The sequence below is a fragment of the Bemisia tabaci genome, chromosome 3 (genome assembly GCF_918797505.1).
Source record: "Bemisia tabaci chromosome 3, PGI_BMITA_v3".
NCBI lineage: Eukaryota > Metazoa > Arthropoda > Insecta > Hemiptera > Aleyrodidae > Bemisia > Bemisia tabaci.
The window spans coordinates 44,694,117-44,721,640 of NC_092795.1; the positions used below are offsets into that span (position 1 = coordinate 44,694,117).

General features: G+C 36.3%; 2 protein-coding genes across 4 annotated transcripts; one reads left to right on the forward strand and one right to left on the reverse strand.

Moving 5' to 3' along the window:
• Positions 1-1,469: 1,469 nt before the first annotated feature.
• On the reverse strand, positions 1,470-27,253 carry Coq2 (ubiquinone biosynthesis protein COQ2, mitochondrial). Of its 3 annotated transcripts, none has more exons than XM_019041725.2 (8): positions 27,045-27,253; positions 7,666-7,796; positions 6,422-6,654; positions 5,488-5,654; positions 3,910-4,057; positions 3,099-3,292; positions 2,615-2,803; positions 1,470-1,730 (listed from the first exon to the last, which is right to left on the reverse strand). In XM_019041725.2, the coding sequence occupies exons 2-8, from the start codon at positions 7,776-7,778 to the stop codon at positions 1,569-1,571; spliced, it is 1,206 nt and encodes a 401-aa protein (XP_018897270.2). In that variant the 5' UTR covers positions 7,779-7,796; positions 27,045-27,253; the 3' UTR covers positions 1,470-1,568. The 3 variants fall into 3 exon arrangements, with proteins under 3 accessions (XP_018897270.2, XP_018897273.2, XP_018897271.2); XM_019041728.2 differs by lacking the exon at positions 27,045-27,253 and adding an exon at positions 9,087-9,227; XM_019041726.2 differs by lacking the exon at positions 27,045-27,253 and adding an exon at positions 8,829-9,212.
• On the forward strand, positions 14,515-22,044 carry LOC109030655 (ejaculatory bulb-specific protein 3). The gene is made up of 2 exons (XM_019041729.2): positions 14,515-14,892; positions 21,440-22,044. The coding sequence occupies exons 1-2, from the start codon at positions 14,625-14,627 to the stop codon at positions 21,625-21,627; spliced, it is 456 nt and encodes a 151-aa protein (XP_018897274.2). The 5' UTR covers positions 14,515-14,624; the 3' UTR covers positions 21,628-22,044.
• Positions 27,254-27,524: the final 271 nt, after the last annotated feature.

The following is a 27,524-nucleotide window of genomic DNA, read 5'->3' on the forward strand; positions in this document are numbered from 1 at the left end:
TTATCTTTGTCGTAAGACCTCAGATTTGTGATTGGTGCATGCTTCTTGACCCAATACCAAAATTTTATTGCATAACTTCTCATAGGAGAACACAACAAAATGAATTGTGAAGAAAACATGAGGAGGCAGAGGAACGAGCAGTTTCTTGGATTTTGATGCTTGCGTGATCATCAATTTTGATAAACTCCATCATTTAAATTACACTACCCTCATTCTTCTAAAAAGGATAGAGATCTACATTTCACACAGTGAGTTCTCGTCAGATGCCATGTGTATAGTAGCTAAAAATTAGTTTGGGTGATCTGAAAATCGAGGTCCAATTGCCAAAGGTCCATCCATGATTATTAAACCGACCATTGATGTAATTTTTCAACTCACAAAAGTTTTGAAATCTTTATTTGAAATTATGAGTGAGAAAAAATGAGAATTTTTCCTAGAAAGCCATGTCTGGAAAATAATTTTATAGGAGAGTTAGATTTTAGGTAAAACTTAGGTAGGAAAATGGAGAAAACTTTTGCTAATCACTCAAAAAATGTATTTTCTTTTTTTGGGGGACATTTATCAGCAAAGAGCACAGGTATCTGAGTCAGAGCAACATTTCACACCAGTAGATCAAAAACCAATAAATACTAAAAAAATAATGTAACGAACATTTCCTCACAAAAAAAAGTAAACTTTATCAAATCTTAGAATCCATAGAACATTTGTTCCAGAGAGGGATTAAGTCTTAGAAGGCTTTCAATTTAAAGGGTACTTAATAACAATTGAATCACGTTGTGCATAATCTGCTAATATCTATTTTGTCAGGTTTGAGTTTATTTTTGTTATTGATACTTTCCAAGAGTCAATGCAATCTTGATGTGGTGTAAGGGCTCGTTCTGGGACTGAAATAACCACAAAATGAGTCTTTACACCGCCTTCTTGGTTTTATCTTATGGTAAAGTACTATCAATCAAAAATACCTCAAGACAGGAAAAATGGACATGGGCAGTTTTTGCACAGCGTGATTTAATTGTTTTCTTTACAACTAGGTACTTTTTCTTCTGTTAGAATAAAAACCATTAAAAATCTCCATTCTTGCTTTTTCTAGACAATGCATAATTAAATCACTATTAAAGAGTGCAAAATATGTGGTCCTTTTTTATACATAACACTTCAAAATGTGTTGCCACTTGATATAAAAAGTGATTTTTGTAATTCACCTTGCTTTAGGAGCTGTCGAATCAAAGGATCTCTGTAAACCAAGTATTGTTGTCTTTTTCAACAGAAGCACTTGAGCCTTTTTGGAAATGTACAGATACTATAACCATATTTTCAAAACACCTTTGGCTAATTTATGGCATTTTTTTTTCAACATGAATAATTCACACTGAACTTAAATTAAAGTCGAACATTAAAGCCGTAATCCCCTGTCTGTGTTTTGGTAGACTTTTTCAAAAAAGATTGAGACCAAAAAATTCAACAAGAAATTACATTTAAGATATTAAATTTATTCAACGTTCGGGAACGTTCACTGGTAACAAATAAACTTAGTTAATAACCCAATTGAAGACTAGTAAATTCCGACTTCACTGTCTGACAGTATCAAGGCTTAATTCTTGTATAGACTTTGGTTTTGACCTCAAGAGGTTTCCAATAACAATTCCTAAAAATAAAATTAATCCTACTTGGTGGTTTGAGACAAATTTTCTTTGACATTCAGGACCATTTTGAATATCTAGAGTGTAAATCTGAAATTAGAGAGGAAAAAATATAAAAATTCAAAAAAGACATGTAAAGAACATACAATTCCATGTTATGTAGGTAGAAAATCTTCGTTTAAAAATGGTTTACATGGTGCAAATGATGAGGCAGAATGATATGATTACATAGCGACAAAACCAATTTAACCTACAGCTTAGCGTGTAATCCATGGTGGACCTGATCTGTTGAAACCCCCTTGTGACCCTGGTCCTCTTACTTCAGAAATAAATTTCCATCATTCTGTTTCTTTCGTAAAACAGGAGTTTGTGGGTAATTCTGTGATATTCTGTAAATATTACAGACCACATGGGGGAAGCATTGATCTAAAAAAAGCTTAGCAGTTGCTTTGACTCTCACAGTCTCTTGCTCTACCAACAAGTCAACAACCTTTCCTTCCCGCAAGGGGGCTGGAAGGACTTCTTTTCATCAGGAGGCAGAGGGCTGACCTAAGACCCACTTCTAGAAAATTTTAAATATTCAAATCTTACAAATTTAAATGTTGAGAATTTTCAGCACAACAATCTTGACACAGAAAAAATTCTAAAAGCTCTGGGTCTAAAGGGAATCCTTTTAATTGGGGAATCCCACTAATTAGTAGATGATAAATACTCTCTTCGATGAGATTCAAGGAAAAAAAGAGTGCCATTCTAGGTCAATAATCTTTGCACTATGTTCTTTTCATAGAAAATTGATAAATTTACATGGTGCCAGAGTATCAGTCTACATTTTACACACTAACAAAAGTCAACCAAACCATGCAAGAATCTTTGAACGAGACAAGATTAATCATTTTTTCTGCTGAATAGAGAGAAAAATAGGTTAAAAGAGAAAAACCTTTCGTTGATTTTTATTTAGAAACAAAAGAAAATACCTGTCTGGCAAGATGAGCTCCAATCAAGGAAAGTGAAAGATAGTAGGGCCACGTTTGGTCACACTGCAGACCACAAAGAGCTAGGTTAAACAACATAAGTACAGAAAACCCACTTAACCATTTTTGCGTGTTGTCTCCAAAATAGATGGCTGTTGATTTGAGACCTAGCTGTAGATCATCGCGTACGTCCTGAAATAAGCATTGAGTAAATAAAGAATTAAATATAGTGATAATTTGAACCATCTATGGAGAGAGGTACTTTAGTCCATGGAAGGTAAAACGATTTTCTTTGAATTGGATTAAAAAATCAGATTTTGATGTAAAAAATGTGCACAAAGAGCTTTAAAAACATACTTAGTATTCTTTTATTCTTGATGTGCCCCCTTAGAGGGTATAGAGGGTCTTAGTATAGAGGCTTCTGTGAGAACTATGACACATACATTTTTGATACGGTTGTATTAAAATATCATATTCTTGCATTTACCTGATGGGCATAAATAGTATCATAGATCACAGTCCAACAAACACCTGCTACATAGAGGGGAAGGCAAAGGAACCAATCACAAGAGCCCTGCACAGCTGAAAAACCTAACAGTGCACCCCAGTTGAAAGTCATTCCAAGGACCAGTTGAGGCCAGTTCGTTATCCTCTTCATCAGTGGATAACTGATCACAAGTGCTGAGAAGAGAAGAAAAAGAGGGAAGAAATTACAATCAGAATAAAACACTCTAAAGTGTCTAACGATAAAATTAATGTAAGAACAATAAACACACCTTAAGATTAATTTTCTTTTTGAAAAAAGAAACCATAGAGCGGAAATGGAATGATCATGGTGATACACTAAAAAACTTTCAATTTGGGTGAAAATATTTAGAATTTCCATGATGCTACAGTCTTGGAATAGTTTTGAATGGACTTCTCCAATGGGTAGGTACTGATGCCATGACGTTTTGAGCAAGTATAGAGTCTGGCCTCCATAAAATTTAGAATTACTTACAATGTTTGGATGGAAATTTTAAGAAAATTGCAAATATCATGGTCCAAATTATGTTGCCAACCCTTTGACAGTAACTCAAAGTTCAAGGACATAAAACGAGAATTCGAGAAAACCGCTGTTAAAGTTTACTAATGCTGTTGTCAGTCTTACAACCAGTTACACTTCAAATGCCTAAAACATCATTGACTCCATGTTTTTTTTGGTTCAGTATTAACCCTCTATTGTATGATTTAATTTTGGATCATGGATTTGAATGGAATTTTCAGGACCATAGGGAGGTGATTTCACTTATCCGTACCTAGAGAAGAGGCTCCAAGGACAATACTGTACAAATTCAACTGAAGTAGGATAAGAAGTCCCACTCCTAGCTGGCCTCCAAGAAATACAAGTGCATCCAACTGAGAGATCTGTCCTTGTACGAGAGGTCTATCTTTCGTTCGACTGACCTGAGAACAAAAATAAGAGGGAAATTGGTTATTAATAGAGCATCAAAAGTTAATTGAGATCCCCATTCCCTTTGCGAGGACATAAGTTTTTTGACTATCCAGTTGTAATCTTTGATTAAAAAATAAAATGGTTATTGTGCTGACTGAAAATATTTCTAATAAAACCATGGCAATCCAAATTTAATTGATGATGTGAGGTGATTACAAATCTGCCAAGATGGCTATGAAACCATTTACATTATGAGAAAATAAGCTCATGAGTAATTAATGTTCATTCTTTCGTAGAAATGTTCATTAAGCAAAGTTGGATAAATCAATCAATTCAGTGATCTAAATCAAGTGCAGAGGGTACAGGATCATATCCCAGAGGTGCAGACACATCTGAATAACGTGACCAAGGGGTCATGGTCAGCTGATAGTAGAAATTAAAAAACCCTGAACACAAAGTTCTAAGAATTGAAAAGCGATGCACATAAAATTTGAAGTCACGTGTTTTCTGTAAAATCACAGTGTGCATCGGTGTTTTTTGTTTTGTTTTTTTTTTTAATTACTTTTTGTGGCAAAATTGCAGCAATTTTTATTCAATTGGTATGTGTAGATTCTTTCTGCATCCTTGTTGTATCCATCCATATCATTTGATTATTTCTTTCAATCTCACACATTTTTCAAATTAAATTGGTTTCAGCACATTAGAAACACACCACGTCAGTTTTTCAATTCACAATGGTAGTCTTACTTATGTTCAGATACATAAATTACTGACCTGAAAATAAATGGAATCGATTAAAATAAATCTAATCTGTGATTTAACTGAAAACTGATGACCATTTTCCTGTTTCCTAAAGCTAAAATTAGATCTTACTTGTAGGGTATTTTATCAGTGAACAAAACCAGAGATAATGTTTCATTAGCTCAATCAAAATTTCTAACTGTACCAATAATTACTACATTACTTACAAGCACGGAGTTCAGTGGCATGGCGTGCTTTGCAATACATCAATTCATCTCTCATTTAGACCTATGGAAAAGGATCAATAAACAGGGTGTTTGCAACAAACATCTTAATAATTGATCTTTTACCATAGATTGAAATGGAGAAATATTGATGATTGACCATTCACACCTCGCCACTGACAGAGTTGATTCCTCATTCTCAAAAAATTATTCATTAATGTGTTCTTTAGTAGATTAGCATGCCTCTGGTTTTGGATTTTTGAGACTTCGTCAGATATAAGTCTTTCCTCAGAAGAGGCTTTGTTTGATTTAAGGTTGATTCTGGTTTCGACAAAATAGGGATAGAATAATGAAAATTTTTGTCTTACTATTCATATTTATTTTTCATTACGAAAAAGGGGAGGAAAAAAATTCCTCATTTCATTTGTATGATAAATAATTTAGCAACTGCCAAGAACTTGACCCCGACAACTTACTTTTGCATCGATATCTTTATCCCACATGTCATTGATGGTGCAACCAGCTCCTCTCATTGTGACTGCACCAAGGCCAAAAAGAGCCAAAAGAGTAAAATCAGGCAGAGAACCAGGGGCTGCAGCAAGGGCAATACTCCAACCACCAGGCCAAAATAATAACCAGGAACCTGTGAAAATTAAAAGAAATCACTACTCAACTTAACATAATTTTTGAATAAGCTTGTCTGTGGCAGGTTTTTTACATGACGGTCTTGGACTGCAGAAAAATGGCATGTTGCCGAGCTCTGTAATAATTATTAAAGTAGTTGAGGATTAATCTAAAAGTATCACAAAAATTTCCAGAAATCATTGGTGACCTCACCAGCACAGAGGCTTTATTCCGATGAATATTATTGAATGTTTAAAAGAGTAAATTGACGATGTAAGTCCGCTATCACATAACTCGGTTTGCGACATCGCAGACTTCCTGTCATACTCTATTTTTTAAACGGAAAACTACTCAACGGCAATTCCTTAAAACTGCTGTGAATTTTTTTCTCTGTGCGAAGAAAATTCTGCATAAACTTTATGGAATGATGTCAATTTGTTCTCCTTTAAAAAATGACATAGAGGCGGAGATTTTTATACACAGCAAACGCGTTATGTGATTGCCGATTTACACCGTCGAAATGGCATAGAGAATAGAGAATAGCAAAGAGTATAAAGCATTGTTAGCCAGAACTGCAACAAGTATTTTGGTCATTCTTGTATGGTGTGAATTGAGGGCAACCACAGAGCATCTAATATGATCAGACCTGGGTTCGTACTACAAAAACACGCCTTTTAATAACATATAATAGAAATGATCACAGTCTCTCTTTTACACGAGTACACAAAATATTAGGTATCTCAAAAGCACATTTCAAACTGCTGCATGTTTAACTTAAAAACTTACCGATGGGCCGATCAACCCTCATTAGTTTAAGATAGGGCTTGATAAAACTATTTGAATTTTCCACGAGGTGGGATGCGATGCTGCCTATCTTGAACTGTGCAACCGGAAGCTTTCCATCACTTGGTCTGGTTGAACTGAGATCTGAGTAGTGTAGCTTCAAGCCTCCTGGTGGAGTTAGGTTGGATTTAGCACTTGATATATTACCATCTTCATGTGGATTTGAAACCCTGGACCTGAAGGGTAAGATTTAGGGAAAAAAAACATGAAAATTGTAAACATGAAAGGCAGAAAAGCAGCAGGAAAAAAACACCATAAATCCAATTTTAGAATAGAGAGAGGATAGGGACTTAATGTGACTCAGAGAAAGGGTACCTAAATCAAAGGATAAAATTAGATTTTGTCATGCTTTAATTCTGTAAGGGGATAAATGGAGATTCTTTTTTCTTTTAGTTTAGATGAACCTTCAAGTGAAAGTCAAACACCAGACACATACAATTTACAGATTATTTTATTCCATCAAGGATGTAGAAACTTCTTGAATGCGATCAGCCAGTCGCGTCCAGCAGTGAGCAAAAATGGGAGGGCTTTGGTAGGTATTGAAAATGGGAAGGCCAGCTTGTGCTAGCATAAAAATACCATTATCTTCATAAAAATGACTATTAGTTAGTTGAGGTAAAGAAAAAAATTGAATAAAAAAAGTCATTCATTTGAAAATGTTTCTAAGAGAGAATTCTCTCAAATGAGAGGGCCAATTCAAAAATTGGGATGGCTATGAAGGTTCTGCACCCTTCTATTCAACGAACACTGCCATTAACACAAAATAACTTTGAACTTTTTTTTTCATGGCTACGGAAGAATAATACCCGTCTCGTAACTGCTGAACATATTGAAGCATTTAAATTTCTTTGGAAAAAAATCTTGAAACGGTTAAGACAAACATATTTGTTTTACTTAACCATTGCCTGGGTACATTCTCTTCCGTGACACTTTTCCAGAAAATTTTCGAGTAGATATTTGTAAAAACTCTAAAGCATCATCTCTTGAGGTCTTTTTTTTCCTCATATCATGCATTAATCTGTTATATTTTCCACTAATCAGCGTCTAAATTTGTGATAACAACTATCAAAGACCAAAATAATTTTATGCAGGCAGGTATGTCTGATCCATGACATGTGGGGGGTGTTCTCTCCTTCCTGTGGATGAAGGAATCCTCAAGAGGGTTCCAAAAAAGAAGAGTTCCTTACCTCGACAGACAGGAGCAGTGGTAAACCAAGGAGGAACTTCGAAAAATATTTGCATTATTTCTGAGTAACTGGTGGATCTCGGATAAATGAAGACTAGAAACAGTTCTTAGCATCCTAAGACATTTGAGATTCTGAAATAATTGAATTAAATTAATTAATACTTTTTTCGATACCATTGTATTGCATATGTTCAGAATACTTGTGGCTGAATTATTTATTGAATGGGTCATCTCCTTACTCCTTCGGAACTTCAATAAACAAGGAGAGAATATTTGAATCAACATTCAGTGTAAGATATGTACTAAAAAGCAAATTTGGCAAAATTGATTGATAAATTTATCACTCCGACAACTGCAATTGTGAAAATTTACTTCATATAAAATAATTTCATACATTAATTGGGCCTTTCATTTTCTAGATTTTCTATTCATTGTGACAGTTCAATTTAACTGAAGGTTCAAGAGATCAGGGCACAAATTTCCCTCACCTTAAGAACTAATTTGTGTGGAATTCACTAAGGAGATGAACTCATAGAAATAATAATAAAAAAACATAGTGGAATGCAACACGGTTCAAGGTGAAACTAGAAAAGTTATGACTTCAGAGATAATGTTGCATATTCTTTGTGATAATGTGCAATTATGTTTCTTGCAGAGAGAAATTGGTAAGTAGGTAATCATGGTCGTTTAAATCAAAAGTTGACTGAAACCCCAGGGTGATAACTTTCATTAGTCGGAAATTTTCATGCTAGGGAGACATTGGTATTCTTCATGTTCCAGCATGACTTGAGAGTTCATTACATAACGTACGATATAATTTCAGTTTCAGAATAATTTCCAGACAATTCTATGTTGTACTAATCTCATAAGAGAGTAAAACTACTTAATTATTGCACAATGCTCTGATTTGGAGCAGAGAGGAGCGATTCGAACCTAAAAATGCTTCTGTCTCATCTTCAAAGCCGAGTCCTATTGGATTCTTATTCATATGCACACTAACATCGCTTCACTACTCCGTCCTTTTAAATGATAGTTTTTCTTTTGTATACTCCTCAAAATCTGTTACCCCTTGAAAATTGTGTACCTTAGACCATAAAATAGGTGGTTATGTGGCGAACCACAGTGTACTCAAGTGTACTATGCAATCTCAAGAATAAATCTTACCAGGTGCACTCAGAATAGCTTTTATCACTTGTCTAACACTTTTCTTGACTCCGGTATGACATAGAAAAATGGTTCCTTGCAGAAGCACATAACTGCGTTACATTACTGTTGTTACTCTTACAATTATTTTGCAAAATTTGATGAGATGAACAATTATAATGCAATTCGATCGATCGATACCTGGTTGTATTTGATCACGATTAAAAACAAAAGCTATGAATTGTAATGAACTTAATTAAGAATTTATTTAAAACTCACAAGTCTTTGAGGTTTTTAGAAGGAAAAAATGAACTGATAAAAACATTATTCAATGTCAAAACCTCTTCATGGTCAAATGGTAATTATTTCCAGGACTATTCAAAAGCACGGAATAAGCGAGGTTATGTTATTGATAAGCGGGCGTGTCTAGTGAAGTCCAGTAGAGGTCGCTAGTGGTGCTGAATGGCGGGAAAGGGCGAGGAGCGGGAAACTTCAGGCGGGAATTTCAATTTGACGGCATAGACCATTAACGCGCGACGCGACACCATACGATGTGTGGTTAAATAATTCTTGGCTTTTAACATAGATGTGAGAATTTATTTTTATTAGAAAATATGTTACCTACTCAGATATGAAATAATAATCATGATAATTTTAGAATGGGAAGAAAATTGAAAACTCCAGATGCTGAGATTTCTCATGCATTTTTTTCAACTACCTACCTATAAAAATCATACTATTAAGGAACGGTATAAAATATAAATAATATATATGGCTAAAAGTCGAAAAATGATTAGGTAGTTTAGCTATAGTGAAGTTCTAAGTCTTAACTGACGTTTTATATTTTCTCCAAGGAAAACAAATCAGCAGCTTTTTCTAAGATTTTTAGTGAATTTTCTACCAAAAAAAAAAAAAAAAAAAAAAAAAAAAAAAAAAAAAAAAAAAAAAAAAAGACACGAAATTGCAAGGAAGTATTCTGATTCGTATTCCTTGAGAAAAATAAAACATGATCACTGATTTTTAAACGTTACGATGGTTATATCGGTGATCCAGGATTGCGCAAAAGGTCTAAGAAAATATATTAGGATTACGCGAAAAAAGCACAAGGATTGCGCGAATAGAAACCTTAACATCTGCAACAGGAATGCGCCAATTTAAAATGGAGTTCGTTAAAACAGGAAACAGTTGGAAATAAACGCAGTTTTATGTTGACGCTAGGTTAGTTTGTTGACAAGTCATCGATGCCTTACCTACTGATGATAAATTAAGTGAAAAGATTGAATAATGGTCGTGGGTATAAAGAACTTTCCCAACTTTGCTCGGAAAAAATATTCAATCGAAAGAAATGAGGCAACGTTGAAATGCTCATAACGGCGTCGCAACACAACATGGGCCTTTTAAGCTCTATTATTCGATGCAGCGATTATTCTACCGCGAGTTCGAATAATCGCGCCAAACACAGTGTGGTCGGCATTAAACGTATGCGCCTGCAAGACTTTAGAAATACTTCACGCATTGCGCCAAACAGTGCGATCGGCGTCAAGCCCATATTAGCGCCTACAAGACTGCATGAATACTTCTCGCATTGCGCCAAACGCAGTGCAGTCAGTCAATTGGCGTGAAACGCATATTAGCGTCTACAAGACTGTAGGAATGCTGTAGCACTGCGTGTCGTCATTCTTGACTTTCTGCTCCAGTCAATACCATAATTAAAGGGAAAATATGTATCCTCATTGTAACGATTCAGAAACTCGAATGATATTTAATTTTTTTGGTTACAGTAAAAGAAAATAGAACGAACGAAAACATCGCTTCAAAATTTTCGATACTTATATTTGAGATCATCTAGGTAAATTCACGGAAACCTCTCAGAAAAACTGAGTGTAGCTGTTGAAAAGAAAATATTAAAAATAAAGCATAAAAGCTGTGTCTAACGTTGCAATTAGAGATAAATATACGCTTTCTTCCGGGTGCACCCGTCGGGTTTTGTATCCATTCATGTACCTCCTAAAAAACGTGAACATGGTTGTTCTACGATTTTTTTCGTGTAGTTTTTTTCAGTGGTTGGCGGCCGCGTGGCTTCCGCAGGCCCCTACTTCACTTTTCAAATGTTTATGAAAGCTCTCTGGGCCATTCGTGCTGCAAGGGCTAGGTATCTATCGAAGAGAAACATGCCCGTAAGTGAGGAGGGAATGAACAGTCTTCCGCGATGTAGTTATCTACCACAAACTACCAAGGTTGTCATATTAACGCCTCCTCGTTGAATATTGAATATTCTCGCAAACATGTGAGTTTTCGGTACCAGAAAAATTCGCGCAATCCTATGCATCTCAAAAAGGTACAAAAGGGAGCGTTCGCGCAATCCTATCGCAGCCGGTGATATTGCATGCCTTGGGGATTTACTATGTAAAGCATGAGAGGAAACTTTGCAACGTCTTGTATGGTCAGGCTCATTGTAGTTTATTCTGTCCAGCTCCTTTTTGCAAATACGCATTCCCATCACGCAATGTCTCAAAATTTTTGATCGTGTTTCTTATACTTTTGAAGAAAAATAATTCTTTGGAATTTTCTGTAAATACGATCAAATGCGTGAAAATATTCTGAGATTTCAAAGATTGGTCAGTTTTCTTTTACAAAATAAAATACTTGCAAAGACTTGCAACGTCGCAATTAGAGATACACGATGTTCAAATTTATACATCGAAATATAGATTTCGTTGTTTCAAAATCCTTTGCGAAAAGGTTTTTAAAATAAGGTCCAACTCAGGAATCAACTTACAAATTGGCAAGGTAAAACCATTCCGCAAAAGTACAGACAGTAATGATGCCGCGAATACAAAAGTCTTTAGGTTTCATTTGAACTTGATATCCCCGTATAGAGAGCAATTTTCTGGCCTAATTGAACACGCTATCCTCATCCTGATCTTCAACGTGCCAGCCCAAAATGGACGTATTTATGCTAAAAGGAACTATGTTACAAGCAAACCCTATGCACATAGTTCCTTTTAGCATGAATACGTCCAAATAACCGAGCACCAAAATGCTGGATCGCTCCTCAAGACCCAGAGGAAGATCGCAACGAGCTGGTCATTAAGTAGATTTTGGACGCTCTTGATTCCCCATTTTCCATTCAGTAATGAGAAGTAATCACTACGGCCAACCTCCGTGTTAATGTTTGTTTATCCGCATCTCGTTCAATTTATCAAGAAAAAAAACCCCAAGTTGAAGCTCGACACTCAGAGGGCAGAATCTGGGCATCGAGCGGTCAATTGCAGGCCCATCGCTAGAGGCACAAAATGTATGTAAGCAATCGCGTCGTGCGCCTGTTGTAGGGGCAACAGAATCCATCGTGTCTCTTTTTTCCTTATTTTTGTAATTTTTCAGAGATTCCCCACTGTTTTTAGTCCCCCCTCTTTTTCATCTTCTTTTCCTTTTCCTCCATCTTACTTTTAATCATTACCTTCTTCCTCCCCATCTCCTCCTCCTTTTTCTTCCTCTTCTTCCTCACTTTTCTCCTATTTCTCTTTCTTATTCTTAATCGTCTTATTTCTTCATTATCTTTCTATTTACGTGAGGAAAGGGAAGGGGGAGCAAATTCGATGTTTGCATGGGTGACAATTTACCTGTTATTCCTTTTTTTTTATTTATTTATTTATTTTTTTTTTTTTTTTTTTTTTTTTTATTTTTTGCATTTATACTTTATCATGGCGTGAAATTTCCCCACTCTGGCACGTTTGTCTTGTTGTTTTGTGATCTAAATTTTCTAAAAAATTCTAGCGTATGTGCAGCTGCTTCTATTTCTGTATAGATATACTTCCAAGCCATGTGGTTTTATCAACTTTTTTACCTGCGCTTGCTTGTCTACCTGTTGATAGCGACTCCAATAATGCTTGCAAATCATTCGTCTTTAAAAGTCAATATAAGAAACTCGTGCTCGCAAGTTTACAGTATTTCTTGAAATCATGCCATTGTTAAGTCACCTGCTTACAATGTATCGCTGCATTTAACATTCCATGCCACATATCGAAGAATTCTGCCGTGCTATGGAAAAACGCCGTATGAACCTTCAGACGTCGCCAAATTTCCTTTGGTAAATCACGAATTGTCGGGAAAATTTGTAAATATTTTCCTTCCAATTTTTAAGAGAATTTTATTCGTAATTTGACCTAAAGTTTCTAAAAATTTAAAGGAAAAATATTCATAGCTTTCCTCGAAAATAGACATTTTATCGAAGGAAATTCGGCAACACTCGATTGTTCATACGGCGTTTTTCCTTAGCACGGCAGAATTGCTGTGCAGCATTTAAAAATCACATATGTGCATCAGCGATTAAGAGTTCGAAAAGTGTGCGAGTCAGTGGTACGAGGAAGATGTGGTATACATAATCCGAAAGATGTGCGTTTACGCTGCTATAATTATAAGGGCGAACAGTTCCGGAGGGGAGGGGGGGGGGGGATAAATGCCTTGAAGAGCAAAGTGACCGTGGCTGAGATCAACAGAGTGTTTTAGTTATGACGCCAAACTTTGGTAAATTACAGGGTCATTTTCAGACTTCTGTTAATCTAAGACGTATGCACTAATCTTCTCAACCGCACATGAGCTTATATAAATCGATGGTCAAAGATAAAAAATACGTATTTCCGTGGCGATTATTAAAAATGTCCGAATTTGTTTCATTTCATTCGTAGGAAAACAAAATATCCCCTTGAAATTGTGCGTCAATAACAATTTTTGAAAGCTTGAAGAGAAAATTATAGAAAGCAGAACGAATAAAAAATTGAAGAATTTGAAGAAAATTTGGGGTTTCGAAAGAATTTAAGGAATTTGAGGAGAACCAGTGCTGTAATGCCAAAAAATTATTATGGCGTGCATTGTAAGAACATTCAAACGTTGCTAAAATCTTCACTGAAAAAATATATATTTTCGAGAAAATTTGCAAATAATATATTGCTTTCAAGGTTTAGATGCGCCGGGGTGAATTTCGAACGAATTCTAAAAAAAAAAGTCCAAAACTTCATGAGGAAACTCGATTTTTAATCAGGAGACATGCATTCAGCAATATCTGAATATTCTCACGACTTATTCCTTTGAGCCACAACCAATGCAATACAAATATATTTCTATTATTAAATTTTAGGGGCCTAGGGGAGGAATTTTGATAGTGTTAGAATGATTGAATAGAATTGAAAAACATGAACTCACTACATAAATTACAGAAGTACTCCTTCAACATTAACTATACGAAACCTCCATAAAAAAAAAAAAAATTAAAAGTATGCCTTTGAAGTGTTCCGATTAAAAGAGCATGAATCCAAACGGAGATTATGGTAGAAATAAATTAAGATCAAAATAGCATGAGTCCATTTTTTCCCATTGGGTGATCGAGTTTGACTTGAAATTGAGTCAAATCATACTGATCCCGAACTGTAATTTAAATTTTAGCTAAAAAAAATGCATAATGCCAAAATTTAAGTTTTTTTTGTAGTTCTCTGAAAATTGGCAGAAGACTTTGCACCCCTTCGATCCTACATGCTTCGTTTGTTCCCGTGGCCCTTACTCATAAACACCTCTAACACTGATATTATACGATTTGCAGTAACTTTTTGAACACTGTGCGTCACCTTGGATTCAGAATGCGCTAATTTTCCCGCCACCGATCGTCATGGGGCGGGGGAGGGGGAAGATTAATAATATCCCTGAAAACATGCCCTGTCCGAGTGACCACCGCGGCAAAACCAGTTTTTCTTTCAGTGCTGGCCCGACCGGAGTCAACTGACGTTCCTTTTCTCGCAGTGCACGTCCGAAGTTTTTAGAAAAATGTTCAGGTTGTTGTTGGTTACTTCGCTGGTGCTTCTGGTGACCGGTTTGCCGCAGAAAGGACCGGCATCGACGCCCCGAAAACAGTCCGTCGAGGAGGCGCTCGGCAAGAAACCGGAGGAGCTGCCCAAGACGATGAAGGAGGCGCTCAAACGCATGGAGGCCGTCGATGTGGAGAAGGTCCTCAACAACGATCGGATACTCACCAACTATCTCAAGTGCTTCTTGAACAAAGGTCCCTGCACATCCGAGGCCAAAAATGTGAAAAGTGAGTTTTTTTTAAAATTTGCTTTTCTTATCACAAAAACAGGCAGCCCGGTACACTGGATCAAATCAATAGGAAGAGTCGGACAAACCTGGACATTTTGAAAGCATATATTTGCGAAAATATGAGGCAAAAAAGTTTAAGAATGGTTCCATTCACTGGTAAAAAAAAACCTCTTGGTTCAAGAGTGCAGTTTCTTGTCGCCGTATCTAAGAATCTGGACTCTTTTTTTCAAGCGGATTTTGAATTAAATCAATGCAAAATCCGCTTGAAACAAGAGTTCAAGATCTTAAATCCGGCGGCAGGAAACTGCACTTAAGTCAATGCACCGCGGCATTGGTCCAAGAGGTTTTTTTTTTTTTTACCAGTGTTGGGTTATTCGTAGCATTATCTGTCAGAAACACCCCTTAAAATTAAATCTGAGACAAAATAAACATCAAAATTTGAAACTTTATCCAAAAATTTCATGTCCGACTTATTCTATTAGTTTGTTACACTGTGCGCGAGTTATGTTGGGCTGCAACCATTTTAGGTGTAGACAATGTAGTTAATATCACCGAAGAAAACGGTGATAAAATAGAAGAGGAAAAAATAAATAAGCACAGTTATAGTAAAAACGTAAGCACAGTAAATCAATTTTTTCTGGCCATTAATTATCGCGACGAATGCGCAAATTGATGATGATATAAAAAAAGTGGAAAAAAAATACATTGAAAGTTTGTTGAGACGATGCGCCAAGGGGTCGCAAATATTTTCGATTTCACTGGCTTTTCATGTTGACAGTCTCTGCAATGAAATTTGAAAAATTTGGAGATAAGTGGTAAGTGCGTATACCACTGAATTCTTATCTGAATCGTCCTCAAAGCAGCAACTTCCTTAAAAGACATGTTTTAAAGAATAAAAACCGTGTACATTCACTTATTTTAAATTTAAGTTACGCGTTTTCGTTCTTTTTAACACTTGCTGTGATTTTTTTAAAAATAAATACCTAAGTTTAGACATTGGAGCTCACGTTCCTATTTTTCTTTTATCGCACAGCGTTGAGTAAACGTCGGTAGGAAAATTGCAGGTATTCATAGTTTTGTAGTGAAGAGGCGAGCTTGTAGTCTGAAAATTTAGGTACTCAAGACCATACACCTTCAATTCAAAATCAATCTAATTATTTGAATCCACAATTGCCGCATTATAGTATTTCAAATATAGTGTTCAATTTTCAATCTATAAAATTGGGCTTTCAATTTTTTTGGGATTCTTTTGAGTTCGTGATGTGTGACGGATCACTCAGTATATACCGCGGAAAACATATTTTTGTTAAAAAAGTTGACTTAAGATGAGTTCACTCATGGGACGCATTTCTTGCAGAGTCACATAATATTCTTTGGACGAAAAATCTCCGTCGCACGTCGCACTACTAAACTGAACTCACAGGTCATGGGGAAAAAAAAACAAATTGAAAAAATTTCCTAAAATCAACGAGAAACAAAGATCAAGATATATAGGTAAATCTCGTGCGGAGGAGAGAAGAGGCTCAAGGCTTTAAATAGATATGACATATAGATATAGATATGACAAATAGATATGATATTTTAAGAAGAAACTACTTTTTCCTCAAAATGTAGGTAAAACTGCGGGTCTACCTTAATGACCCTCTAAGAAATAAATTGTGATTCAAATTTGAGCGGGTGGTTGTGTATGAGATGGAGGATGAAAAATAAACAAATGGTTAAGTCAAGTACCAATATCTCTTTAGGCGTACATTCCCTTTTGCTTATGCTGGGAAAGAACCGAACACTTTTCGGCCCCTTTCACAAGGCCATAAAACTCATAAGTTCTTGGTAATTGGACCATATTTTACTTGAGCCCCTCCATCAAAATTGACAAACTGCGCAGGTATACCAAAACTAAAAAATTGGCACCGTTCCCATGCTCAAAGTAGGCAGTATGTTCAGAAGAAAACAGAAAAGAGGAACGAATAATACTAGCTGGTTTCATAAATAAATGGTATAAAAACAGCATCGAGATGATGCAAAAATGATTGCTGAAAGTTGAATGCCCGAAACTAAGTGGACCAGGAATTTAACCGTACTTATGCAAAGTGGAACTATAAATACTGGCTCCGAGAAAAATGTCAACATTTCAACAGGAAAAGATTGCTGGAGCCTGAGGGTGGAGTACTTTTAGGATTATATTCAGATCAATAGAGTGATCCTTACTGAAAGACAGCACTTTGATTCATATTTCGTGGGACTGCAGATTCATTTGCATTAATAATCATCCTTGCCAAATTGAATGAGAAAAACATGAGTTTCTGTCTGAGACGAGAGGAAAGTCGTAAGGAATTAAATCAAACATCTGGCAGATGAATTTACAGCGTTGCGGAAAATTGTTGGGAATTCCCGTCAGTTAGACGGGAGGCCGAGGCTCCCAGGGGGGGCTTATTGGGCCCAGACGTAAACATTCTGCTAGACGCACGAAGTGAGCTAAAAAAATATAATCTGGATACTTGATTTATTTTTATTAATATGTGAGTAATGTTCTATGCACGCATAATGGAGATGTTGCATGTGTGAGGAATTTGCGATTTGACTATTGATTCTTACGTAAAAGTTTGTGAGAAACACGATGGTGCCACTGGTTTTCTTTGAAAACAACTCCCAAGCTCAAAAAAAGCTCTCAAGTTGAGGTCAAAATGGAGGGGATATTCCACCCTACCCTGAGAGTCCACATCTACATCAAGACAAACTCTCCATGCAAAGATAGGAAGCAAATACATTAGCAGTGATGCCGTGTTTTCAGTTTTAAAGTCCCCGAATGAAGTGGCAGCCCTGTCAATGTATTTGCTCCCTATCTTTGGAGAGTTTGTCTTGATGTAGAGGTGGACTCTCAGGGTAGGGTGGAATATCCCCTCCATTTTGGCCCCAACTTGAGAGCTTTTTTTGAGCTTGGGAGTTGTTTTCAGAGAAAACCAGTGACACTATCGTGTTTCTCGCGAACTTTTACATAGGAATTAACAGTCAAATCGCAAATTCCTCACACATGCAACATCTTCATTCGTACAAGTTACTCAAGTATCACTATCGAATATTTGTTTACATTTTGGAATTAGGAACTATTATTTCTGACTCATTTTAGAAACAGCATGTGTGGCATTAGTTTCCCCATACAGATAGGTGATTTTATGAAATATCGGAAATACCTAGTCGTTCCAAAGTGTAAAATGTAATCCAATCATTTAAATAATCGCAGTTTGCACTTGCAATCAGTAATATTTACATATTGATGATGAAACTGCAGAGATGCGTATCTCGGTTCGTGGCGTTGCAGACTTCCTGTCATTCTATATTTACTAGGTACATGGAAAACTCCTAGACGTCATTTTTTTGAAAACCTTGGTAATTAATCTTCTCTAAGCAAAGAATATTCTGTGAAAATTGCGAATTATGATGTTGGTTCGCTCTCCTCTTAAAAAATGAAATAGGGGCGGAGATTTTAAAACACCGCAATTTAGATACGCATTTTTGCAGTTTTACCATCGATATTTACAATATATAGTCGTACATATTTGCATCGAGATTTGAGCGAATACATACGACACGTAGCGTTTACTTCAGTGGTCCAAAGACACATTATGATCATAATCTGCAATTATTTCATGTAAATATCCTGCGTTTTGGAAGAGGAAGTATCGCAAGAAAAAACAAGGAAATATGTTGTGCGAGGAATTACAATTTAATTCTGATAGATCATTATTGTAAATTATAAGGCACATTTACCACAGAGCCACGAAATACCAATACGTGAGTTGACCTGTTTGCGGTTATATTGCAGAGCGTTCTCTTTTTTCGTTTTCATGAAGTTAATCCCAGTTTACAAAATGGCACAATCAATCTATACGCTATTTTTTTAATGAATTTTAAAAATTTAGTTTTGGATATCTGTTGGCAATAATATTGTGTAATTATTAGTGACTCGCGTTTATCTACGTTTTATTTAAGAAAAGGAGGAAGAAGGTAGATCGCTCTTGGTTGGAGGTCATCGCACAATTTTTAAAATTTTTAGTGCAGCTGCGAGCGATTCCAAGTCAGCGGATGAAATTTGTATTGAATGTATTAAGTGAACGTTACAATACATATTCCGTTAATATGACTTGGAATAACTCAAATTATTTTGTTTAAAAAAAGGAGGTTCGCTTTCTTCACATAAAAATGCCCTTTCGAGCTTCCTCAGCAGTTATTTCTCGGAAAACCGATTTTTCCTCTGGTAACGGCAACAAAGTGCAGCAGAGTTTCCGATTCATCCATTTCCTTATTGAGTTCGCTGTTGATCAGATTAACTATAGGATGTTTACGATTGCTCTGGATGATGATATAACGTATAATTACCACTTGTCGGACAAACCAGAACTGGCGCCTCTTAAATGAGGCGTAAATCATGGCGTTTCAGAAAGGGCTTGTGTGTTCGGATCATAAAATTATGTGATTACAGACACCTAACAGACGCTATTACAAATCATCGATTCATCCTATACAGAAGTATAATGGAATCTAGTAATACCTGAGCAATTAAACCGTTAATTGTTGATGGATAAGATGTATGGAATATTAAGAAAAAATCCGACGGTATGAGGATCTTATAACATTACTCTGAGTATAATTTCAACGGCTTTTTATATCGTTGCCGAGGCAATGCAAACTACAAACGTGTGTCTCCAGAAAATAATTTCGAAAAATAAATTCTAAAATCCAGTAATCATTCACACTTTTCCCCATAATACCATTTCAAATAACAACACTATAATTAAGTGACTAATCAGAGTCCAAATATTCCGAACTATATCGAGAGTAGCCAATACGTGTTTTCCCCTCCTTTTCTTTCTCTCTTTCAGTTATAGGAATTATCTTATGGGGATTGGCTTGTTTATCGCATTAACTCACTTTTCGAATTTAGGGGCTTCAAGTTAGTAGGCGTCCACTGAATTTGTAATATTTGTATACTGTGTATTGATGGCGAAAGCATACCAAACTTCATGCGTCGATTTGCAACATTGCAAAGCTTCTTTCACAATTTACTACCCTAAAAAGTCCTAATTAGTGTTTTTGCACACAATTTTATTTGATTTTTCTTCGTTTTAACAACACCCTTTGGAAATTTTGCGAAAAAAAGTCAAGCAGTATTCTCCCCAAAACAATAAATACGAGTGAAAATTGTCTGCATGTAATCGAGATTTTCCTGATTTGATGATGCCACCATCAATATGAGAGGTAGCAGAAGCAAACCTGCAAATTATTTTTACATTTCAACAAAGTCTTCAACGATTATGCAAATCGGTCAAAAAGATTTGAAGACAAATTTCACTCACTAAAACACTTTTTTTTCATACTATGGACTTTGTCGTGCCCATCTGCGCTCTCACTCTCGCCTGCTTAAAATTCGAATATTTGGGTTTTATTTGGAATAAGGAACACCTATTTCTGGCTCTCCCATAAAAGCACATATCTGCATAGGGAGACGAATGGCGTGTATGTTGTTTCTAAAATGGGCTAGAAATAGTGGTTACTTATTGCAAAATGTAATCAATTTTAAACTTAAGAATATCGCCGTATTGCTTTTGGTCAAAGAACGCTGCTTTTATTTGATTGCTGTACCACACGGGAAGCAAAAGGAAGTCAGTCGACCGAGGTCAGTTTGGTGGAGTCATTGCACCATTCGATGAAAAGAAATTACTCCCATTTTTAACGCGATCATAACCTGAAATTAGTCAGTGATGAGTTTCGAGACTGCTCGTTAAGACATTACTTACTTCCTTCAGGGAGAAATGGAGGTTCTTAATACGTGGACCTGGGTTTCGGAGAGTTGAGTGCTGAACATTTGAATCACCTCCGCTGAACGTGAATGTCTAAATAATTAGCTTATGGAGCCTTCGCCGTATTTTATCTTTTTCGGAAGGTTAATGACTAAGAAGAAAACAAGAGACGAGTGCCATTCTAATGTGATATAATGAGGACTAAACAAGTGGTTGAAAGTGATTTGAACCATCGAAGAAAATTTTAGCGATGCTGTGAGGCTTTTGGTAAAATGTTCATGGAACTATTCTTCAGAATAATATCTATGAGCTAACATTTCCTTATGGCACAAGCCAAAAAAAAAAAAAAAAAAAAAAAAAAAAAAAAAAAAAAAAAAAAATTGTTGCAAACTGAAGAATAAAATATTATAATAGACAATAAATAGACAGTAAAGTACCTACTATACATAATATTCTCAACGATAATATGCATAAATCCAGTTCAATCTTCCGATTTTTCCTTGCCTCTATATTTACGAGATTTATCCGTAAAATTCTCTCTATCAGATTATTAAGTGCAACTTTTTAACGAGCTATTTACGCACAACTTTCAAACTTGTCAACTACCAGTTTTACGTTTTTTTCGAAGTTATTGTACGAGCTGTGTTATGCGGGTCTCAACAACTGTACTTTGGTATTCTTACGAACAAAATAAGCCTGTAACTAAATGGACACTATTCAAAAATGCATTTAAAATTTGTGTTCCAGAGTTCATTGCGCTGTTGGTGGAATCAAGGTGCGTAGAGTGCGATCCGAAACAAAGGAAAATCATCAAGAAGTCAATGCAAGTTGTTAAAACGAAGAAGCCGAAGGAATACCAAGAGCTCATCAAATTGTACGATCCTAAAGGAACCCAAATTGCAGAGTTGGAGAAGTTCTTTGCCAGCAGTAAATAAATTGTGGCTGGGTAAAACTTAAAAAGGTGACAAGAAATGGATACTCAAGATTTCCTGTGCAATAAGCGTCGAGTTATGGATCAAATAATATGCCTGCGTTTTGAAAAAGGCATATCATTTTTTTTCTTTGTCCGAAAAAATACTCTCAAATGATCAGCATGTCCTCGGATAGTTCCTAAATTTTGAGTGCTCATTACAAAACTTCAGAGGAGGGTATATTATGGGGCTCTCGATATTTTTCATCTTTTCGTGATGTAGAAAAGAGGAAATGAGCGTAGGTATGATTTAAATTATACCTCGATTAAAATTCAGTTGTATTTATTTTTACTTTTAAGTACGAACATGTTTCTTAATTTTTAAAAACTGGAAAAAAAATAAATAAAAATAAATATCAGTAAAAATACTGGTGTGTATTTACCTGTGGTGAGTGTTACTTTTTTTTGAAATGCAATCCTATCAATCTTTACGTGCAACCTTGTGCAAGGTAGTTCATTTATTACAAGTGACCTATTCATAAGCTCTGCTATGAATTTACCCTCTTTATTGTGCGGAAGTAAAAGTTAACTGTGAATTGAAATCTACTGCTGGAAATGCTATAAAAACCTGCACGATCTTAACAATATTGAAAACTTCACACGCCCTTCTACCAAAGATGGATTCACTTTTTACTGCGCACTAGCCGCAGCTCACATTTCAGGAGGGATAGAATAAAACTTAATATAATTTTCACCAGTATAGTTATTAGACTAGATTTGTTTGTGCAATAGTTTCGCCACTGCATCAAAGAAATCATATACCTACGTGTATTTGGGCTCTTGACGGGGCAGATTTGGTCGCATTTCATTTTTTTCGAAATAAAAATGGGCCCTCGTCATTTTTCCTCTGAATTTTGTGCGATTCATCAGGAATGTTCTTCGAAAATGTTGCACTTAAACGTCAGAATCCGAATTCCCAGAAGATAGAACAATCCAAACAAATGACTCATTAAAGAAACTCTACATACCACATTCAAGCGCCAAAATTTTTGCGAATTCGAGGATCAGCAACATTGTTACATATTAAAAGACATATTAATGACATTGTCATGATTTTAATATGTAACAATGTTGCTATGACAACCTCGGAAAATTGACAGTGTCGCGATACATATCAGTAATAGTTTACTTTATCGGCACATTAGGCAACGCTGGAATTAAGTTACGGTGTATGAGAAAGATCAAGGCTTCAGTCAGTTTTACATGCGACGGATACTAAATGTATTTCATCACGACGCTTGGATGCAACTATTCGAGCTTCTTGGATGTACGTGTTGCATACGCACGGCAGTGAAGGCGTTTTGACTTCAGACACTAACCGCCTCACCAGCGGCGGCGCTCGGTTGAAACCAGGTTGAAACAGTCAAGAAGAGGAGTCGTACAAAATGTGAAAACATTAAAAGCTCACATCGACGTTAATACGGAACGAAGAGGTTTTCAAAATGGTTTCATTGACATTCTCGTAAAATTTTCAAAGAATCAATCCCTACAATCTAAAATGTGAAGAAATTAATGTAGGTAAAACATAAACGTTCACACCTCTTTTCGCACAGTTTTTTTTTTGTTTTTAGACTTTCAGTTTTTAGCAGGAGGAAATATATGGCGAGTGAAATTCAAAAAAATTCTTAACTCAATTTTTTTCAAAAATGTGGGTTGGTTCTTTTCTGATAAACTTAGTCCAAATGTCGGTCTGCCTTCTTTCATCATAGGAACGACGAACGCGGCAAAGTCATTTCATAATAACTCCAGGAAAAATTCTATTGCGCAGCTTAAGAAATTTGTATTTTTTTTTTTTTTTTTCCGCTGAAGAATTACTAAAAAGATCAGTCAGAAATGTAAATCAACCTACCGTTAATGCAAAGCCCGGTGCAGCAGGATCCAAAACTTATAGAAAAATGTCAATCGTTACTGATTGAATCATCGAATTGGAGTACCAGTGGACTGAGTTCATGAAAAAAAGAACCAACGATGAAGTATATTTAAAAGAGATCGGCCTAAAGTTCTCGCATATGTGAAGCATTGACAAAAATTATGTAAATTTTCCATCTCATGTTTCTCATTATTCAGTTACTTGTGTTCTCAAACAACCCTAACATACACATATTCACAAAACTTTTGTATACATATGTAGCCCAACGTTAGGAATCCCTCCCTTGAAAACGGGATCAGTCAAAAATGTGAACCACTCCTTAAAGCCGCAAGTCGATTACACGAGGCCTCAAGCTATATATACTTTCTGCATAGCATGTGCCATTCCTAAAAATTTTTAAAAGAATCCGCACAAACACTATTTTGTAAAAAATTAAAGTGCCCAGTTAAAAGCTTATTTAGCAATAGATGATTTGTCTTGGTTCCTTTCTGCTAAACGCGATCGATACCTATCTCTCCTCATATGCTTGGAACCGTGTTACATTATTTCAGCCAAAATCCCATCACTAAAAGATATTTGCTGCAATTGAGTGAAGGAAAACTTAAGTGCTTAAAAGCATACTATAACAACGCTGAAATTGTTGCTCATCCAACGTACGGGTAGGTATAACTGTCTTTTAATGTGAACTCTATTGTTCATATTAATTCATGCTCTCTGCGACTCATATAAATATGGGGTTGCGCTTTTACACAAGAAAAGCGATAAGACAGTCGATCCTCTGAGAGCATATTCGTGAGCATAAATCTACCTCCAGTAGCCACCCTTTCTTCGCCCAACACAGAGGAGAACTCCCACAGGGAAGACATGATTGACTTTAAACCAAGGATGAATAAATAACGATTAAACGAATGAAGATATATACGTGACCTTAATATGGAATAATAAATTAATACGTTACCTATTCCTGCAGGTATAAATATGCTCCCTCTCCCGCCTAGACACGTACTGTTGAATGTTGATAACCTTTTCAGTTTTAATCGCGTTAAAGTTTTTCCGTGCCCGCAGAGCGTTCCTCTGGGGTTAAGAAATTAATCTCAACTGCCACCACACCCACGCTTTGTAACCCGGTTTTAAAGCATGGATGCGAAGGGGTGTAGAAAAAAACCCCGATTGCTTACCGTGAATTGACTATGCAAGTTAGTTGCTATACAGGATACCGAAACACCACACCTGCTTTGAATGAAATATTTTGAATGTAAAAAATATCATTGAGAGATTTTGGTGGGCAATTTTGAGGGAGAAAAAGGTGTAAATCTATTGTGCTTGCATGTGAAATTGTAAACTCACGTATGATTTAAAACATCTTTTCGTCAGTGTACCGAGTTTCAAGTTAAATGCGCTAGGGTTAACGTCGAAATTCCTATGATTTTACATACCACAGTCTTATTGCGTTACTACACTAAAACATGCGAGTAGAGGGCTGATTTTAAAACTTTGACCATCGCAGCGGTGACGTGTCTCATGCTGTAAAAATTGTGAAAATTTTGATGAAAAGATAAATGAATAATAGCAGCTGGTGTCGGGATCAAAGCAAATTTTCAACTCTGAAAGCACCAGAAATCAGCAATTTTTAAATCATTCTTTATAGGTATTTGTGTTTAGCTAGCTTTCAATTTTACGAATTTGGAAAGCAAGCTCTCAATTATTAAGTACCTGCTCAATCATGCACACTCAGTGACGTGTGGCGCAATCTATATTAGGCGGACTTGACTAAGTTTGACCAATTTTAATCTTCTCTGGAAAAAATTGACTTGATTTAAGCAGAAATACTCTTGATTTTGCGGCAATTAAGAAACGTATTCATAATTTGTTCTCTTAAAGAATTTTCCATCCCAAGAGCTTGCTACTTAATTTCGCAGACTTACTTGTAAATATATATTTACTTTCATTTATATTTAATTTTACAACTCGTGCGTATCTCTCTCTTCGTGCAGTGTTACCAAACAACTCAGTTCTACCATTCATAGACCCAGTCACATAAGTTTTCATGAAAAATACGTAATGGCTGCTGTTGAATACTGAAAATTATCAGCCAGCGCAAGAACCCGAGGCAATTTAAAAATGTCTTCGAAAATCAAGCGAAGTTTCACAGGTTCCAACTCTGACCGCTTGAAAAACTACTTATGTAATGGATCGTGAGGTTTTCCAATCGGCAACTGTCTTGCGTCTCATAAAGGCGCCTTCAAAAGTGGAGCATACCGCCCGCTAATCATGTTCACGTTGGATATCCGCAGGCTAGCGAGGAACACGGTCGCCCACTTCCTGTCTTGACCGGGGCCCATCTTCCCTCACGCTAGTCACTTCCTTGAGCGTGACTCGCCAGAATTTATTAATGGAGGTACCCCCACCCCCCATGGCCCACGAGCGGTGTGAAGAGTTATACGAACTACCGCTATGTGTGGGGAGGAATTATTTCGGCATCATCCCTGATCGTGGAATGTCACGCTGATTAGAAACTTGTGGTATTTATACACTCTTGGTAGCGACAAAGGAAGTATAAAGAGAATAATGGTCATGCGACAGTTTGTACGAGTGACGTCATGATTGTGGATAGGCAGGGCGGCATTTAATCAACAAAATAATGCAATCGCTGTAGGTGTTATGCGGAACTTAGTTGAAAGTTCATACATTTTTCATGCGTTCTTGAGTACGTAGAAAAAAATATTCGCAGTTAAAACAAAATGTTGAACCCCAATTGAACCCAATTTAATTAAAGAGGTCAGAGCCAGGGAGCTTACTTGCCCAATTTTATTCATTTACTCCAAACGATTGCAATCTTTTTTCTTTCTTTCTTTTAGAACATTGCCGTGCATTTTCTTCATGGTTTTATGGAAATTTCCTTAAATTTCCTTTGCATTGGCGGATCTAGACACGTCAAACGGGGGACGGGCGAAAAGGGGGTCCAAGGAGCGACTCCTAGCAAATTTCCGAGATTTTAAAGAATCTAATATGCAGTTTGAATCAATTTCGGCATCATGAATAATTACCAAGTATAAGCGTTCTTCTTCCCTCTTTCCTCTGTATCCTCCTCTTTCCTCCGTTTATTCCCTCTTTCTGTCTTCTCTTTATCTTCCTCCTTTTTTTCATGCGAATGGGAGTGGGGGGGGGGGGGCAGGCGCACCCTAAGACCCACCTTGGATCTGCCAATGTTTCGTAGTTAAACATACATGCATTAATTAATAAAAAAAGTTGCTAGATGAACTTTTGAAACGCTGCAATGCAACTAAGCCCCCCGACTCTCACCCCTTCAATTATTGTTACAGCCACCACAAAATTTAGTTTCAATGACAAACCATTAGTTTGCGGTGACAATCTGTTTTACACTGTAACTAAATTTATTGTCACAGTCACATCATTATGTTCAGCCAAAACTTAGAATTTCACCACTTCGAGCGACAAAAAATTCTATATACGATGTGGTTTATGAATATGTCGTAAGCTTGAATAAATACCTGTGCGCAAGATGATGTATATATTTAATCCGGTTTCAATCAACAGAAACAAACTTGGATGGTTCGTTCCATCATTTTGACGTGACACAGAGGCACCAATTTACGTCGCTTACGATATGTAAATTGGAAGAGCTAAACTATTGGCACTGAGTGATTTGAATAAAATGATCGTACAACCGAGAACACTACTAGACCTTTTTTTTCTCGCCAGAGAGACATAAGCACTAGAAGTCAGTATTTTCGGTCCAGTTGGTGAAGAATAAAAACATAATTGTTATCAACTGGGTGAATCAAAAGCCATCACTGGGAAATGGAATACGATCTGTTATCACGACTTAATCGTCTATCCCAAGGCGAGGATGTATTTTGTTTGAAGGACTAGTTCCATAATTTGGCTCTTTAGAAAAGAGAGAGGAAATCTATCACATGAAGTTGTCTTAGCCATAACCATGAAGCTTTGGTTCTGTGAGCCCCTCGAGA